We start from the raw sequence: 18112 nt of genomic DNA on the forward strand, positions 1-18112 counted from the left end.
TCCTGTAGCTAGCTACACCAGACACTGCCTATAGTAATGAGATGCTTGACAGGGGGTTATTAATAGCGATTGGTGCTAGCCGGGGTTGTTTGCTGTTGGTATGCAGCCTTAAGCTAGTATTTAACATGATTTATGTTACTCTGCTTCTAGCATCGTTAGCGGGGATGCGGCTTCAGGAAGGCGACATTGCAGTAAGTAGAAGGACCCATACAAATTGTGCATGCTCGTTGCATGAAGTGTGTTTTACGTTCCTTTGGATAGGGCATTGGGACAATTAAGTTAAATCTTTCATGTTGTTCACGTGGCACTGTTTCATAAAGCCGGAAAGCTGATGCATGCTTGCCATCGGTTGGCATGAAACTAAAATCGTGTTGCGAAATTCCCTGACAATCGTTTTGAGTACACAATGCATTACTTTGCTTAACTTGGCACGGTTGCTCTCTCAGTTTGACTAACCAATCATAGGCTCAAATGTATGTACGCCCAGGTGCCAAAGGCAAGCCAAAACGATTATTTTCCTGTTGTGCACTAAGCAATTTCATGGTTATCGAGAGTGTAAACAAAATGAAAATGTCATCCCTTTTAATGCAAGTAGGAAAAAAATGCCATGACCCCTAAAGTGTCAACACCCCTTGACCCTCCCTCTCTCCCCAGTCCCCCCACACACGCATACGCTACAATTGTGCCCAATTCTGAAGACATGGGAGTTCCCTTACGTCACCTTCAGTGAGTTTCTAAGGTGGCACACTCTGATAGTGCCTTCTTGAAGTGGAACCCTCCGTACCACAGTTAGCCCTTTCTACAGTGCCTAGTGCGCCATCAACATGGCACGTCAGGTGGCACTAAATTGACGTCACAAATAGCAAATGATGCCTAGTTGCAAAGGAGGGAACTTCCAAAAATGTCACTCACTCTGAGGTCACATACATATTTGTGCCGGCGGCCATGCATCTCAATCACTGTCATTATGACGGCCTCCAAAGCGGAGTTGACGTGCTTTGACTGTATTGAAGTTCAATTTATGGCTAATAATAGTAACGTTTAGTGTGCAAACACAATTATAATAGCTTTTGTTTTGTATCTTCTCCACTGAAAGGATGATCCAGAGTAATGCAGACAGAGCAGCAGTGACATGCTTTTATTGTCTGGTCCCACCAGCGAAACCCCTCCTTTTTGCCCATGTGGGTGTGGCCCTGTCAAGAAAGGGGAAGAGTTGAGGAGACCACTGCCCCCGACTCCCTCTCATCCCTGGAGCCGTGTATGCAGAGTCATGCATTTTTTTTCTCAGACCACTCAGCCTCTGTCCAGACCAGGTCTCTTTTTCTATACTAGCAGAGAATATGAAGACCAGCATGTGTCAAACTGCCCATAAACCTGACATGAATCATGAATCTGGGAAGAATTACAGAAGTAATGAAACTCTGGAACTAAGACTACCACAATGCAACAGGGTCCAAGCGCAAGACCCATGCTGGAGCAGGAGCAAATGATTTTCCTTTTCAGAACCGGAATGCAACACCCACCAACCCAAGAAGGTCTTACAGGGGAGCAGTGTTACAGCATCAGAAAAACGAGCACTGGGAAATGAAAGCAAATGACCCATCATGATCATATGGCTGTTGGAAGGAAAATGGAGACTGAGAAGGGAGTGGGGCTGTTAGGGAGAATTCTCAAAATGTGCTAATTTCCCTTACCTTTTGAGACTCTCAGCAACTTTGCTGGATTTCTACGATTTTTACCTGGGAAGAGTGTGAGCCTTTTTTCCCATTCTTCCATGTATTTTGATGTGTGTTTTACTTTTGTTTTTTTTGGTTATGGAGTTTTAAAACAACTCCTTTGGCATCAGCTTTTTCTGTGTGTCACACAGCACCTTCAGTGCAGTGGCACAGAGATGTCTTTCAGACTTCCCAAGGTTTAAATATCTTCTCTGGGGCTGACTACCGTCTCCCAGAGCATGTAAAGTTAAATTGACTTTACTAGTCTGTTTAAATGTACTGACCCAGCACACATTATCTTCTTAGAGTGCTGGAGGGGTTGCCTAGCTTCCCCTGAATCAAAACACTCATGTAACAGTCAAATGTTACCTTTTCCTAATTTAAATGGCTGGTGGCAGTGGTTTAGATCAAACTACCATGATTTTTCCCAAACGCTAACAACGGTAGCTAAAAATCGGGTCACCCAAGAGCTATCTGTAAAAACAGACTCCGGTCATCTTTTTTCGCCATTTCTTTTAGGAACAGTCCTTCTTGCGTTTGTCTCTGCACACCAAACCAGGTTTGGTCCCTTTGTTCGTTTGCCTTTGACGGGCTTCAGTGCTGAAGCCCTCCTCTGGCGCCTGAGTGTCTGGAATGGACAGGATGTGCGGGAGGAGCCCGAAACTCCCTGTGCTTAATCTCCTAGGAGACCAGAATGCACTCTGGCGTGATTGGCCGGCTGACTGTCAGGCAAGGACAGCCACCCTGCTGTGTGAGTGACAGCCAGGCTGGAATGAATGGGGGAAAACAGTTTAAAAGCAGGTCTCTGGGACTTGGAAAGCAGAGTCGACCACTGGAACGAATGAACCACGACGAGCTGAAGGAAGAGGACTGCTGCAACCCCTGGACGACCGGTGAAGCCATGCTGCAGGACTGTATTGCCTGAAACTCCATCGACAGAGAAGCCCTTCAAGGTTAACTTCTTCCCTTGAGTTTGGTGGGAACAACCAATTCGCAAGCCACCTGGACACCGTCCCCATCTGGTCGAATTTTCATCAGAGTGCTGTTGAAAACCGGATAGCCAGAGGGAAGGAAACCAGCTTGTGGACTTTAAGGCACTCACACCTTAAAACAACATTTTGCCAAGTTTATGCCCTCATCCCTGGGCAGTGCAGGAACCTCCTGGTGTCCTCCTTCTTGTCCCCACGACTGAAGCTCAGGAATAGCGAGATCTGCTCGAACTGCAGGGACCAACTGCCGCAGCTACAGCTCTTCTTCACTTTAAAGGTACTGTGCAAACGCAGTCCGGGAATCTTTTCGGCCATCGACAAAGTGCGTGAAACTTTCCCGACTTCGAAGGCTTGTCCTTCCCTAAACATTTGTCAAACTTTTCGCATAGCCAAATTCTTCTAAAAACCGTGGCAAAGACTTAACCGTTTACTACCAAAACTGTGCTATCCTACTGTCAGGATCCACCCATGGAAGCTATGGCAGAAGTGGAAGATCACGCCGCGGAGAACCTTCTGTTAGCGGGCCAGTCCTCATCCAACATGGCCGCCTTCATTATTTAAGCAAGCCACGCCCCCCTCTCAGCGCGTTGTATCTGTGTTATTCCTTCGTGATACCAGCGCTCGACTAACTCTGTTAAAACCACCTCCTGTGCCTTCTCCAGTTCTCTTCCTCGCCCGCGTACCCTTGCGCTTGCTGGCTTTGCTTTGATTCCCCTTTCCCTTTCACGGCTCTCGTCCGTTTCACTTTCTTTAACTTTTCTTCGCTCTGCGTCTTTTCTTTCACTCTAGCGGCTAGCCGCCATTCTCGCGTTTCTACGTGTTCCTCCCTGTGCATTTCGTGGATCTTGCCGTATCTGGTAAGTAGGGACTTTTCAGCTTTCTTCCTATCTGTACCATATCTTCTGGGTTCCGATCGTTTCCCCGTTCCGGGGTTACCCCTCTTCCCTTTTCTCACTAAGCTCCTCTCATTATATACTTACCTACGTCCTGCCAATTAACCCACGGATCGGTTCCTGCCTCCTTTCCTCAGCTGTATCCATATTGGAGGACGGTCAGTCTTACCTGATCCACGATTTCCTGGTTCACTCCGGATCACGAACAGCCACATCTACCATTGGAGTGCATAATATTCGTCACGATCTCCGGAAGACTACACAGGGTTTTTTACTGTCCATCAGTCTTTTCCCTGTTGCGGGACCTTGGCTCCTCGGGGCCCCCCGAGACAGGTCCCACTCCCTGTCGAGGTGGCCTCCGAGGGAGCCAGGCCCTACTTGCACGATAGGAAGTCCAGAGACAAGCCTGCAAAGGAAGACACCAGGAGTCCCCGAAGGCCTTCCAAGCACTCCAAGGATAAACCAGAGGAAGCCACAGGTGAGGAGAAGGGTGGTGAGGTTCAACCTTCTGACAGAATACAACGCCCAGACAGACACATGGCTTCCCTTGAGCAGTATCAAGAGCTGGTTGCAGCATTACAGGGACTAACCCTAGAAGTCCAATCCTTGAAGACCGAAAACGCAGCTTTGCGCCAGCAAGTGGTCCTACACAGGGACGACCAAGGAGACCTACCACCCATGCCTCTATCCTTTGGAAAATATGATGGCTACCCGGGCGGACTAAAGGAGTATTTAGACGCCTGCCACATATATTTCGCCTTTCGCCCTCACGCCTTCAATACTGCCAGAGCCAAGGTAGGGTTCCTAATAGCCAAACTCACAGGGAATGCCTTGGCCTGGGCCACCCCATTGGTGACAAGAAACGATCCAGCACTGGCTAATTATGATTTATTTGTGGACCTATTCAAGAGCAGATTCGAACGACCTGAAGTTCTGTACACCTCTTTTGAAGCGATACTAGACGTCAAACAAGGGAACACAGATGTACAGACCTATATATCTCGCTTTCTAAGACTAGCGGCGAAGACCGACTGGCCGGAATCTGCAAAACAGACGATATTCCGGAGGGGACTTCAGGATGAATTGAAGGACGAATTAGCCAGGGTGGCTCGACCTTCGTCGTTTCAGGATCTAATGTCTCTCACTTTACAGTTAGAATACCGTCTCAACGAGCGTCGCCAGGAAAGGAGAAGACCTCGTCCCAGTCAACCCTCATCCAGCCTGACTCCTCATCCTACCAGGGAACATTTCACCCAAGAGGAACCAATGCAGATTGGGGCAGCCCGAGGCCCTCTCACGCCTGCGGAACGCAAAAGACGCAGGGATTCGGGTCTCTGCATGTATTGCGGCTCTTCAAAACATCTCCTCAGAGACTGTCCTGAAGTTCCTCCAAGAAGGAAGGAAAACTTCCACCCTCGGTCCTTTGCAAGGGAGGTCTCGGGGGAACAAGACACAGTCCTTGCAACCTTACCAGACCAGCAGAACTAAAAGAAGATAACAGCTTGATGGTGTTTAGAGTCAAACTTTGGACGACTGGAATCTCATGTGTAGAGGTGTTTGCCATGCTGGATTGCGGTGCCGCAGGGAACTTTATGGATGAAGGATGGGCTTGAGAGCAGCAGATCCCTTTTAGGCGAAAGGAAAGGTCCATTCCGGTTGAAGGAGTCGATGGTACCCCCCTGTCCTCAGGCCCGATCCTATCTGAAACGTTGCCCGTACGTTTGGATCTGGGAGAACATCAGGAACTACTGGTATTCGACCTCATAAGAGCAGCCCACTTTCCCTTGGTGATAGGGATACCCTGGCTTAGAAGACACAATCCGCAGATAAACTGGTCTACCAACTGCGTGCGTTTTGATTCTCCCTACTGTGAACAATATTGCAGATCGACCCATCAAGTCAAAGAAGACAAGGACAAAGGAACCCCCCTCCTCAAGGTGGTCTCATCGGTTCCCCGTCAGTACCAAGAATACGCCGAGATCTTCGAAGACACTACACCCAAACTCCTGCCTCCTCATCGACCAGAGGATTGCGCCATAGAACTTACCCCGGAGTCCACTGTTCCATTTGGCAGGATGTTTCCTCTGTCTCTTTCTGAAAGACAGGCCTTGAGAAGATATCTGGATGACAACCTGCAGAATGGTCTTATACAGGAATCAAAGTCTTCAGGGGGGGCTTCTCTGTTTTTTATTCCAAAGAAGGACACCACCGAGCTACGTCCTTGTATAGACTACAGAGGACTAAATCGGATTACTGTCCGCGATCGCTACCCCATGCCACTCATAAGGGACATCCTAGAAGCTGTCAGAGGGGCTTCTTATTTCACTAAACTGGACCTTAGAGGGGCCTACCATCTCCTCAGGGTGAGGAGGGGAGACGAGTGGAAGACCGCATTTCGAACCCCCTTCGGCTTGTACGAATACAGGGTTATGCCCTTTGGCCTGGTAAACGCTCCTGCTGTCTTTCAAAGGTTCATTGACAAGATCTTCTCAGACATGCTGTTTGTTTCAGTGGTCGTTTACCTAGACGACATTTTGATCTATTCTCAAGAGCTACGGGACCATTGTGAACAAGTCAAAAGAGTATTACATCGACTCCGAACAAATCATCTCCTGGTAAAACCAGAGAAATGCCAATTCGAAGTGACCTCAGTCTCTTATCTAGGTTATATCCTCTCGAAGGAAGGGATCAAGATGGAACCAGGAAAGATAAAGGCTATTCTGGACTGGAAGGAGCCAAGAAGTGTTAAAGAGGTCCAGTCTTTTCTCGGGCTGGCTAACTTCTATCGCTAGTTCATTCCCTACTTCTCTAACTTGATGTTACCCATCACAGGACTCCTTAAGAAGGGGGTTCAGTACTCCTTTGGTCCGGAACAAAGACGAGCCTTCTTACAGCTCAAGGAGCTGTTTACTTCCGCTCCCATATTGGTACAGCCGGATCAAGCTAAGCCATTCGTTATGGAAACGGATGCCTCAGGGGGAGCAGTGGGAGCCATTCTTTTGCAAGAAGCAGAAGACAGTCTCACACATCCCGTGGCGTAGTATTCCAAAACCTTGACCAAAAGCGAGCGGAATTACTCCGTTCTTGAAAGAGAACTACTAGCCATCAAATTGGCATGTCAAGAGTGGAGACACTTGTTACAAGGAGCAGCACACCCATTTCAGGTACGAACGGATCACCGCAACCTTAGAGTGTTACAACAGATGGAGTGTACCAACGCCCGACATGCCAGATGGGCATACTTCTTTTCTCAATATGAATTTCACATCTCTTATATACCAGGATCAGAGAACAAGATGGCAGATGCTCTCTCCAGATGTCAAGGAGAAGAAGGCAACCATAATTCAGATCACAATCTCTTGCTTCCCAACCTTAAGATCATGGCAGGTGTCTCACTCTTTTTACAAGAACTTACCACCCAATACGGTTCGCTATCTACCGTACCACCCACAGTCAATCTGGCCAAAGATGGTTTGTACTACCATGGTACTGGGTTGTTTCTCCCGTCTGAAGGACTTCAGGAACAGATCCTCTCCTGGTGTCATGATGCCCCCCTCGCTGGACACCCCGGTATCAGGAAGACACAGGACCTCATAAGCCGAAGATTCTGGTGGCCAGAACTCCACAAGGATGTTAAGAGATATGTTTCGGCCTGTCCGATTTGTGCCACCAACAAATATCAAACAGGCAAACCAATAGGTAAATTACAACAACCCTTCCTACCCACCCAGCCTTGGGAACACGTGTCCACGGATTTCATTGTTGACTTACCGAAGTCAGAGGGAATGACCGCAATCATGGTGACCATTGATTCACATAGTAAACTGGCCCATTTCTCTGCATTGGAGGGACTTCCATCAGCTCCAAAAACGGCTTCTGTCTTCCTCCGGGATATAGTATGCTTGCATGGACTGCCTCGAACTATTGTTTCTGACAGAGGTACCCAATTTACCTCCAGGTTCTGGACTTTGTTGTGTCAACAGTTGGGAATACATCGAGCACTGTCGTCCGGCTATCACCCCCAAAGCAACGGTCAGACAGAGAGACTCAATGCCGGTCTTGAGCAGTACCTAAGATGTTTTTGCAGCAACAGACAAGAGAGCTGGTCTTCCTATCTTGCACAGGCTGAATTCGCCTACAACAACAACTACCACACCTCCACGAGAATGAGTCCTTTCTATTGCACTTATGGGTACCATCCCCAGCAGATGCCTTGGTCCGGAATACAACCCACCAAATCCCCCGCCATAGATGACCGGTTATCGGAACTAAAGAAGGTACATAAGCTGGCGAGAGAAGCATTAGAGGACAGCCAACGTTCACAAAAGAAGTGGGCCGACAGGAGTAGAAGACCCAATCCCGAATGGAAGCCCGGACAAAGGGTCTGGGTATCCACAAGATATTTACCCAAATGGATACACACCGGCAAGTTCGCACCACGATATCTGGGTCCTTACCCTATCCTAAGATAAATAAACCCAGTGGCCTACGAAATTCACCTGCCTAAGCACCTCCAGAGGATTCACCCAGTTTTTCACAACTCACTACTAAAGGAGTATAAGGAGGATCCCTTCTCACGGAAGCTCCGGAAGACCAAGACTCCGACCATGGTAGAACCACAGGAGTATGAGGTGGAATACCTGGTGGATTCCCGATATCGCCAGGGCAGTCTACAGTATCTCGTCCATTGGAGGGGGTTCTCCCCGGAAGAAAGAACCTGGGAACCCAGGCACCATCTGCATGCCCCAAGATTATTGAGAGAATTCCACCTGAGATATCCGGGAAAACCAGGGGGTTTTCGGAGAGAGAAGGGTTATACTGTCAGGATCCACCCATGGAAGCTATGGCAGAAGTGGAAGATCACGCCGCGGAGAACCTTCTGTTAGCGGGCCAGTCCTCATCCAACATGGCCGCCTTCATTATTTAAGCAAGCCACGCCCCCCTCTCAGCGCGTTGTATCTGTGTTATTCCTTCGTGATACCAGCGCTCGACTAACTCTGTTAAAACCACCTCCTGTGCCTTCTCCAGTTCTCTTCCTCGCCCGCGTACCCTTGCGCTTGCTGGCTTTGCTTTGATTCCCCTTTCCCTTTCACGGCTCTCGTCCGTTTCACTTTCTTTAACTTTTCTTCGCTCTGCGTCTTTTCTTTCACTCTAGCGGCTAGCCGCCATTCTCGCGTTTCTACGCGTTCCTCCCTGTGCATTTCGTGGATCTTGCCGTATCTGGTAAGTAGGGACTTATCAGCTTTCTTCCTATCTGTACCATATCTTCTGGGTTCCGATCGTTTCCCCGTTCCGGGGTTACCCCTCTTCCCTTTTCTCACTAAGCTCCTCTCATTATCTACTTACCTACGTCCTGCCAATTAACCCACGGATCGGTTCCTGCCTCCTTTCCTCAGCTGTATCCATATTGGAGGACGGTCAGTCTTACCTGATCCACGATTTCCTGGTTCACTCCGGATCACGAACAGCCACATCTACCATTGGAGTGCATAATATTCGTCACGATCTCCGGAAGACTACACAGGGTTTTTTACTGTCCATCAGTCTTTTCCCTGTTGCGGGACCTTGGCTCCTCGGGGCCCCCCGAGACAGGTCCCACTCCCTGTCGAGGTGGCCTCCGAGGGAGCCAGGCCCTACTTGCACGATAGGAAGTCCAGAGACAAGCCCGCAAAGGAAGACACCAGGAGTCCCCGAAGGCCTTCCAAGCACTCCAAGGATAAACCAGAGGAAGCCACAGGTGAGGAGAAGGGTGGTGAGGTTCAACCTTCTGACACCTACACAAAGACTCTGAACCATTGACTTTGGCCCAGGCCTATGAACTGAATTGCTGGTTGTAGTTTACTGAAACCGTTTGACCTGCCTATGAAAGTATTTGAGCTGTTGATTCTTATAACCTTGTCTTTTTACCCCTTTTGAAAGTATCTGAAGTGCCATTTTTCTCCCACTTCAGGGGAGCTAAACTTGTTCATTTACTTACCGGTTGTGTATTTGTGGTTTATTAGTGTGTGATATTGAGCTGCTCTTGCTAGTGTAATGTTTTCAAACTGACTGTAAATAAATGTATATTCTTTTACCAGGAAACCTTGAGTAAGTGTTTGTTTGAACCACTATATTTGTTGGTCCTTTGTGTAACTTGTTCTACTGCTCACTACAACTCTTGAGATAAGTCTGGCTGCCCAGCCATCGCTACCACTTTACTTTGTAGTACAGGCTTGTACCGAAGGTGAAAATGTACTTAAACTTGTAGTCTTAATTGCATGCAGTGTTCCCAAAGGGTACTGCATGTGATTCTGTCTAACAGGGATAGAGGGTTTTTTGAAGACTTCTAGGGGAAGTCCTGGTCCTCAAGCTTTTAGCCCAGCTAGAGATATGTCCTGGGGAGCAACTGACTCTGTGAACCAATGGGAGTTCCTAAGCAAAAAGGGGAGAATTATAAAAAGCCAGCAGATTCAATTGAGAGGGAGGAGTGTACGGGTGAAGTCGGAAGAGGAGGTGGTGGTGGGACAAGAGACCAGCAAGGATGGTATAGCAGATGGAGGAGTTGGAACATTATGTTGGTGTGCTTTGAGAGAGTGAAGGTAAGGTGTTAGTACTGAGCGAGTGATACCAATTTGGTTGTGAGTGAGTGAGTGAGACTGACAGACTGATTGGAGTTTGGGAGGCAGAGTAGAAACGGGGAGGCTGAGAGTAGGTGTAAGAGAAACCGTGTGTGTTAGAGAGAGGGAAGCAAGACGGTAGAGGAGAGTAGAAGCAGGGGTAGTGTTGGGAGTGAGGAGGAAGACACTCTGAGGGAGATGGCAGGTGGAGTTAGGAGAGTGGGGAAGAGGAAAGACCAGGTAAAAGAGTATTGGGAGAGATCAGTTCGAGGGTGGAGACAGGAGAAGGGGAGAGAGAGTGGTAAAACAAGGGGATGGAGTGTGGAGAGGGAGATTTCTGTGTGTGTGTCTCCCTCACTCAATCACAAAGAGATACAAGTGATGAGAAGAGTGAGATGGTCATCGGGGGAAGGGCACCCAGACAACCAGACTATCCCACTAAACTTATTGGTTGTTGTGGCATTCATTGAGCACCTTGTCACATGCCTCCACATGGCAGCAGAGTGACGTCCCAGGTGGTAGCCTGTGGCATCTCGCCAAGGTCACACTCTCCCCCACTTAAACAAATGCATATCGCCACATTTCTTACACCAGTTTCTTTGGTCTTCTGTACTTTTCAGCCTGGCTCCTCATTTATTCCAGTTGCAATCCTCATGGGTTGGGTCGAGGCCTTTCTCGTTGCCACAGCCCTATCTTGCATTGGCGTTGGGTCTTGCCTGTATGATGGTGGAGCCTCCTCTTCTTTTTATCCTAAAATGTTTGAAATGGACGCGTTTCTGGTGATCTGCCCCTGCCCCTGACCATGAACTGCACTCACCATAGTTCCGTTCTGTTCGGCCACCCTGACGGGAGTAGGCACGTACCGAGAGTCAAAATTCCAGAACTGTTCTTACTGAAAGGATCTCATGGTGGTAGAGGTAATTTTGCTGGCCTCATTCCTCATCTTCCTCGGCTCAGTAGTATTGTCAGTGTGAAGTGGGGAGGAATTATGGGAGCTGTAGTTTCCCATAAAATAGTTAGGGGTAGAGGTTAGATGGGTTGTGGAACGAGGGATATACCATGTCCCATGTCTTACCATCAGGTGCTTCTTCCCCATTCCCCGAGGACCCCCTACCCAGGTGATCCTCCCTCACTTGTTCGCCCTCGCAGTCTCAGGAGGATAGCTCAGGGGCAATGTGTTCACCTTGGAAGCAAGACGACACGAAGCAACACAAGTTCGAACCCGAGTCCACGCTTAGAAACCTCTAGGTATTAAGCACATTATAAATAACCAATTACAATTAAAACTGCACACCCAGGGTCGGAATCCACGGGAATAGGTTGTGAAACACCTTCTAGTTTTTTACAAAGTCAAGGAGGCCCAAGTGCAGGGCTGTTTTGAAACCAAGGATGCATCATCCCATTGTTGAGGTCTTGAGTATAGGAATGTTGGTTGTGATGATTTGCATTGATAAGTCAGAGAGCATTGAAATTAGATTAAACTTGGTCAGAGAGGAGTTGCACCCTATTGGCATATATGTGCAATGGAGGGTTGTACCTTGAACATCGCTGCAATAGGTTATAAGTCAAGTGCACTCATAATGTCCACAGTAGCGCCTCTATAAATGATGAACAATTGAGTATATGTTCCAATGGTTAGCTACACCTGCGGTTTAGTCTTGTCATGAAGTGCGTTGTCCATGAGGTAGACCTATTCATCCATCTGTGGCATATCAAATAATGGGTCGTCTTGAGTTTAGGGGTTCTCATCTTGAAATATTTCCATGGCGTGTATAGTGTAAGGCTGTGAAAGGAGGAGACTGACACAGAGGTGGCATGGTTTTGGCCAAATACTTTTATTCTTTAAAGAATGTAAAGAGAAAGCCCTATCTTTCCCTAACTCTAAGAGGGGATTCAATGCCTCAACTAAATGATAAGGATTCTGTCAGTATGCCAGTCTAAAGGAAATAATCCACCGTTCTGTATCAAAACCTATTTTCAACCTTTACACTTGAAAACAAACTGAAGTGGTTTACTGTTGTCTAGGTCCAGAAGAATTACTCCCTTTCTCTGGAAACGTACAGTTCGAGATAGCTGGCAATTTCAGGAAGCACAGGGAATGTATTCCTTCCCCTGGCCTTTTTCCGGGTTGCTTTCACAGTTCCACAAAGTGAGGGGAATGTCTCCCTTCCCCTGGCCTTTCTCATGCCTCTCTTGGCTGTTTAATACAGTTGGGGGAATATCTCCCTTCCCCCGGCCTTTCTTAGGCCCTGAGCCATTCACAACACAAGGGGGTGGGGGTGGCTTCCTCCCCTGGCCTTTCCCAGCTTTCCTTGTTCACAATGCCAGGGGGAATGGTTGCTTCCCCTGGCTTTGCTCACACGCAGTCCATCCGCTGCACTACATTGTCAGCTACTGTGACTATGAAGATCACCGATGATGCTTGACTATATGGGTGCGGCTCCCAGACCCGCACTTCTTGCTTCATGATTTCTCTTGATAGCCCTGGTTCACTCTCCTGCCAAGGTCTATCGCCGGTTTTCCAATATGCAAATCTTCCTTGTCTTCTCTCAGGGTCCCATACCCTATATACTTGACTTCTTTCCATTTTATGGTCTCCTGACCACTTTCTAGGGGCCCCAGTACCTCCCCGCCATCCGGGTACTTCACTTCATGTTCCGCCGTGGTCTCTGGGCCTGTGATCTGCCGTGGGGCTTCCTTGCTTCTCTCTGGCTCTCCTTTGTCTGCGGTGGCCTAGTGGCGGAAGCCTTCCTCCAGCTGTCGTGGCTCCTGCTTCCCATGCTTGCTGGACTTCAGGGACGCCAAGAGCTTCTTCCTCATTGCACGGCATGCAGTCCCTCCACACGGGCCCACTCTGCACTGGCTTGCTCCCGCCTCAGCGTCCCGTTCTGCCTTATATCCTTATGCCTTACATCCTGGATCGTTGGATCTCTTGCAGCTCTTCCAGGGCAGACTCAACAACACTGTTAGTCCTTCTATTTTACTTGGTTCTGAACCAATAGGAGTTTGACAAATGATAGACTGCTCAAGACAGTTTGAAGAGGTGCTCTTGATGTCTCCACACCTCCTCACTTTGGTGATTTTCCTAAGAGTCAATAGAGATCTTTTATGTCTCAGTGGTGGGCACAAAGACTCTACTTGGGTAGCTCTTATTCCTCCTCATCCTAGTACTTTCTAGGGAGATGGTTTCTTCTTCCCTACATATACAGGAGTATGGGGTATGGGTGAGTGAATGTGAGGCGTGGAGGATGAGTGAGGGTCTGCTGAGGTATACCAATGCTGCGTTCTAACCAGATAGTCGGCCCCAGTCCAATAGGGGGATCTCTCCCCATGAAATCCTCCCGCTGAGAACCAACCCCAGGGGGACTATCCGGTAGCAGCCTCACCTCCCTGGTTTTAGAAGGGGTCCAGCTAGGATAGAAGGGGCGACATCTGAGGATTTTTCACAATAGCCTGCTCCTGTCTGGTCCGTGGATATGCAGGGCCCGCAAAATCTACGAGCCCACTCACATTGGCGAGGAGATTTTACAAAGGGCGAGCACCATTTGCATGGTACTCGACCTTGCTGGCGAATACGGGGATGTCTGAAAGTTTTATTTGACATTTACTGCACACCAACTTTGTTTGCGGTAAATTGCAAATAAAGGTTTCATTGTGCATGGCTGGCCTTTGGGTGCCAGCATTACACCAAATATGCAGTGTCCTTATGGTGACATGCACCATTTTACAGAACGTACAGATAAATATTTTGTTGCCCGTCACAGAGGGGCAAGTGCATTTCTCTTAGGTCAAGTATGTAAATGTAGAAACCCACCCTGCAGGTCTAATGGGATTTAGAAGAATTTGCAAGGCCTAATATGCAAGTTTCATGCTGGGATGTGTTCCACGCTCGCGCAAGCGCCTCCGTACCTGGCATGTCTTATCCTGTTGGCAGCGCTTGAAGGATGGGGGCACATTTCCCCACACTCATTGCGGTGGGCAAGCGCCATATTTTCCATTGGTTGAGCTCTGGCCCTCCCCGCATGCACATTTGTTTCAGCCATTCTGTTTCCATGGCAACCGGGAACACGGGAAGCTGCCATTCGTGTTTTCCGTGTTCGTCTGCCGTAAAAGCAGATGAAGCCTGCTATTCAAAGCATCTTTATGCTTTCGGTTGAGTTGGTCTCCCTGCACTGCCTTCTTCCTTGTCTCCTGCCTTTCCCCTGCAGCTCTTCCCACTCCTTTCTTTGCTGTTTTTGGCTATCTCAGTTATCTTCTTTCTTCCTTATCCCTCCTCCTCGTCCCAGTACGTTCCTACCCACCTACCAGTTTCTCTGGGGTCCTGTTTTTCCTTCGTGTTCCTCCTTCCTTATTTTTGAGTCCTTGTTTGCTACTTTCTGGATCTTGCTATTACTTGACATCCATCCAACAGAGAGAAACATCAGGTACCCCTTTTCAGGGCTTGCACTGTCCTTGTATCACGTAAATAGAGTAGTCCCTTCAGCATCGTGGTACGGGCAGACTGCCTCCCCTTCAGTGTGGTGTTACCTATACCCCAACCATTGTGGGAGGTGGTTCTCTGTATTACACTTCCTACTCCTGCCTCACCAGCTATCAAGAGTACATCATGGATGTCCTAAATGATACGGGCACACAGCGCAAACAAGGTGAGCTTCTCGACAGATTTAGACACTTATCACCCCTGGACGAGATGCAGGAAGTACGAGAGGAATAACTCGCCCTGCGGACAGAGATGGAGGCTTTGTGTCAGGAGAATGCAACCCAACGGGAGGCAATACAACGCAGTTTGGTTGCTGCATTAACAGAAACTCTATCATGTCCTGGTAATCCCATGAAGTTTGATGGCGATTCTAGAAAATTAACTGAGTTCTGTAACCATTGTAGGATCCAATTCTTGCTCCATCCCACTTATTTTCTTCAGGATAAAGTAAAGATAGGTTACATTATTAGTTATTTAACAGGCAATGCTCTGACTTGGCTGTACCCTGTGTTTCTGCCCAAAGTCCTATGCTGGATGATTTTGCGTCATTCGAAAATACCTTTTTGGGGATGTTTCAATCACCGAATCAGACTGCCACTTCCCAGAGTCAACACTGGGGTTTACGACAAGGAAACATGGGGCTGGTCACATACTTTAGAAGTTCTGCTATTTAGCTGCAGAGGCGATGTGGTCAGATAACACAATGTACCCTGTTTCAGAGAGAAGAGAGGCCATTAAGAACAAATTGGCACATATACCTAAATCCAAATGTCTCCAAAGACTGATTGATCAAGTGATTCAAATTTGGTTGTCTGAATGGCGTGATGAGATATGCCGTCACAAGGGTTATCACTCCCTCCCTTGTTCAGGAAGACCACCGCTGCCCATAGGTCTTGGAGAAAGTCTTCCTGAACCAATGTAACTAGGAAAAATCCGTGGAACCCTAACTGATGCCGAGAAGAAGAGACGGTGGACCAATCGTTTATGCCTCTATTGTGGTCTGGCTGTGGTCTGAAGGGCGTGCTGCAGCGGAAGGACGCCACGCTACAGTCCCTTTATCGTGTCCCATCCTTTCAGTTGACGAAGACACTATTATGAAACCCATGCCATCTGCTGTGTTATTTGTGCTACAGGTCACTCTTACATGGCCTCAACGGAAAACCGTGCTGCCCTCATTGGCCCTTGTGGATTGTGGGGCTTCTGGAAACTATATTGCTGTGGAGTTTGCTAAGAAACAGGAAACTCCCTTATCTCTTCATGAGACTCATTTTGAGGTTGCTGCTATCAATGGAACACCACTGGCGTCCGGACCCACAACTCAATGCACATTGAGTTGTGGGTCCGGACGCCAGTGGTGAAGAAGATGAGTACTGTGTCTTTCCCAAAGGAGTTACCACCACCCCCTGTCAGCCTCTCCTCCCATGTGATCCTCCTGCATGATATCACTCCCAGGGTTAGGATCAAGTAGCAGCTGCCTTCCCCTGGCCACATGGGAGGGGATCTTAGTCTGGGTTTAGTGATGACTCCTTGTGTGGGCTACCGTGCACTGAATGACATCACTGAGAAGGACAGTTCTCCAGCATGGGGTCTGGCATGCTCATGAATATTCCCCATCGTCAGGCTGTGAATCCTCGGTAAAAGAAAAAAACAGTTTCTCTTTCACTCTAAATCTGTATTTCTCCTCTAAACCAATCACTGTACTCTGGGTCATACTGCCCCATCCAATGACAGTCCTCTCCCTAAGCTCTGGCAGCGATATTCAGATTTTTACTGCACTCTTCAGTTTTGGGACTCGTCAAGTTGTCCTCCGAGCTGTTTTGTACTTTTTCCAGTTTTTCACAGAAAAGTTCTATTTTTGTTCCATCGGAGCCCATGTACTCCTATCTTCATCAGCTGGCAATGGGGATCCATTGTCGGTGAAGTTGCGCGCCCCTCAAGGGCGATTGTTCGCCAAAGTTTCTGGAAGGCCATCTTGGGCCTACTTCGCGCACTCTGACCATGATGGAGGAGAAAAAGGAGGGAAGGAAACTTTTTAGGCCCTGCACCGAATGCAGGCTTTGGAACGTCTGTGTGGAGGACCATCATCTAAAGTGTCTATACTGCTTGCACCCGGACCACAACGAGGATGGGTGCAAGATATGCCTGGGCTTCTCGAAGAAGACGAAGGAGGACAGGTATAGCAGGCTGGCGGCATGGCTCAAGTCGGGCAAGGCCTCTGACCCATGCTTTGAGCAGGGTGAAGCCTCACACACGAGTGGTCGAAGTCCTGAGGACACCCCATCCGCGGGGGTCGAAGACAAGGCTAAGAACTGATTCTGATTCTGCCGGGTTCGGCGCTGATGCTGGTTCCAGGTCAGATAGACCACGATTGCCTCCTTAGCCAGCCTGCAATCGGGTTCCTCCTCAAAGAGGAAGTCCTCCACCCAAGCCAAGTCACGGGAGAAATCAGAGAAACTAAGGCAGGAGGAAGAGAAGAAGGCCTCTCAGGCTCATCAGGCAAAGCCGAAGAGGCTGTCGACTGCTTCATCGACATCCTCTGGGTTGACCGCTATGCCGACCCGACAAGGGTGGTCCCCACAACACATAGTGTCCCTTCCTCCTAGGCGCGCCACGGCCACCAAGGCAGCAGAAAAAGCTGCAGGCACCTTTCAGGGGGGAAAGGCACTGGTTCTGGCCCCGATACATGGCTCTCTGGAGGGTAAAGGGTGTGGGGGTGAGGAGGCCCCAAAACAGCCCTCCAAGGTTTACATTCAGCCAATGGACATCTCCAACGACGACGACCAAGCGTCTGTCCACACAATCCACAAGGAGGACAACGGTGTAGGGCCTAGCACCCCATCATTCCTTCTCCAGCTGAGGGACATATCTATGGACATCCTGTCAACTCTCCACACCCTAGTGATGGAGATCTAGCAGTGTTTGCCTCCAGCACTGGCACCAGTTATTTCGCAGGCCCCTGACCAGTCTCCATGCAAGAAGAGGAAGCGTCACCTGAAGTCGCTGCATTAGCCTCCTTCACCACTTCGGGACGCGACTCCACCAGCGGCCCCGGACACACAAACAGACACTGGTACTGGTACGGAGACAGCCACGGAAACCAACAAGGATGTGGACTTCATCACGGCAAAGGGCAAATCACTGCACCTGGACGCCCCTCATAGAGGCTCTCCTCCAGCCGAGGTGGGATCATTCCACTCGGTCTCCAAGGCCTCCAAGCTGATCCAGCTGGTGGCCGAGGAAACCAAAAAGGAGGGCTTCCTATATCGGCAACGAGAGTCCAAGTGGAAGAGGATCATGGCTGTACCTTTTTTGTACAACATTTCGGAGTAAGGCCTGGCCCTCATGAAGAACCCATGCATGGCTCCAACCAAACGGGACAGGTTACAGAAGAAATACAGGGTGCTGGACTCTGCACCCAAGTGTTTGAGGTCACATCAGT

General features: G+C 48.9%; 1 protein-coding gene across 4 annotated transcripts in view; it reads left to right on the forward strand.

The window, feature by feature from the left end:
• The window catches only part of XYLB (xylulokinase), a 1749028-nt gene that overhangs the window by 519563 nt on the left and 1211353 nt on the right, over nt 1-18112 (forward strand). For all 4 annotated transcript variants that reach the window (XM_069647728.1, XM_069647731.1, XM_069647730.1 and 1 more), the window contains one exon: nt 151-191. In XM_069647728.1, the coding sequence (XP_069503829.1) occupies nt 151-191 (41 nt within the window). The remainder of the gene's footprint in view (nt 1-150; nt 192-18112) is intronic.

Source organism: Ambystoma mexicanum, chromosome 2q, assembly GCF_040938575.1.
Source record: "Ambystoma mexicanum isolate Mex_15411 chromosome 2q, UKY_AmexF1_1, whole genome shotgun sequence".
Taxonomy (NCBI): Eukaryota; Metazoa; Chordata; class Amphibia; order Caudata; family Ambystomatidae; genus Ambystoma; species Ambystoma mexicanum.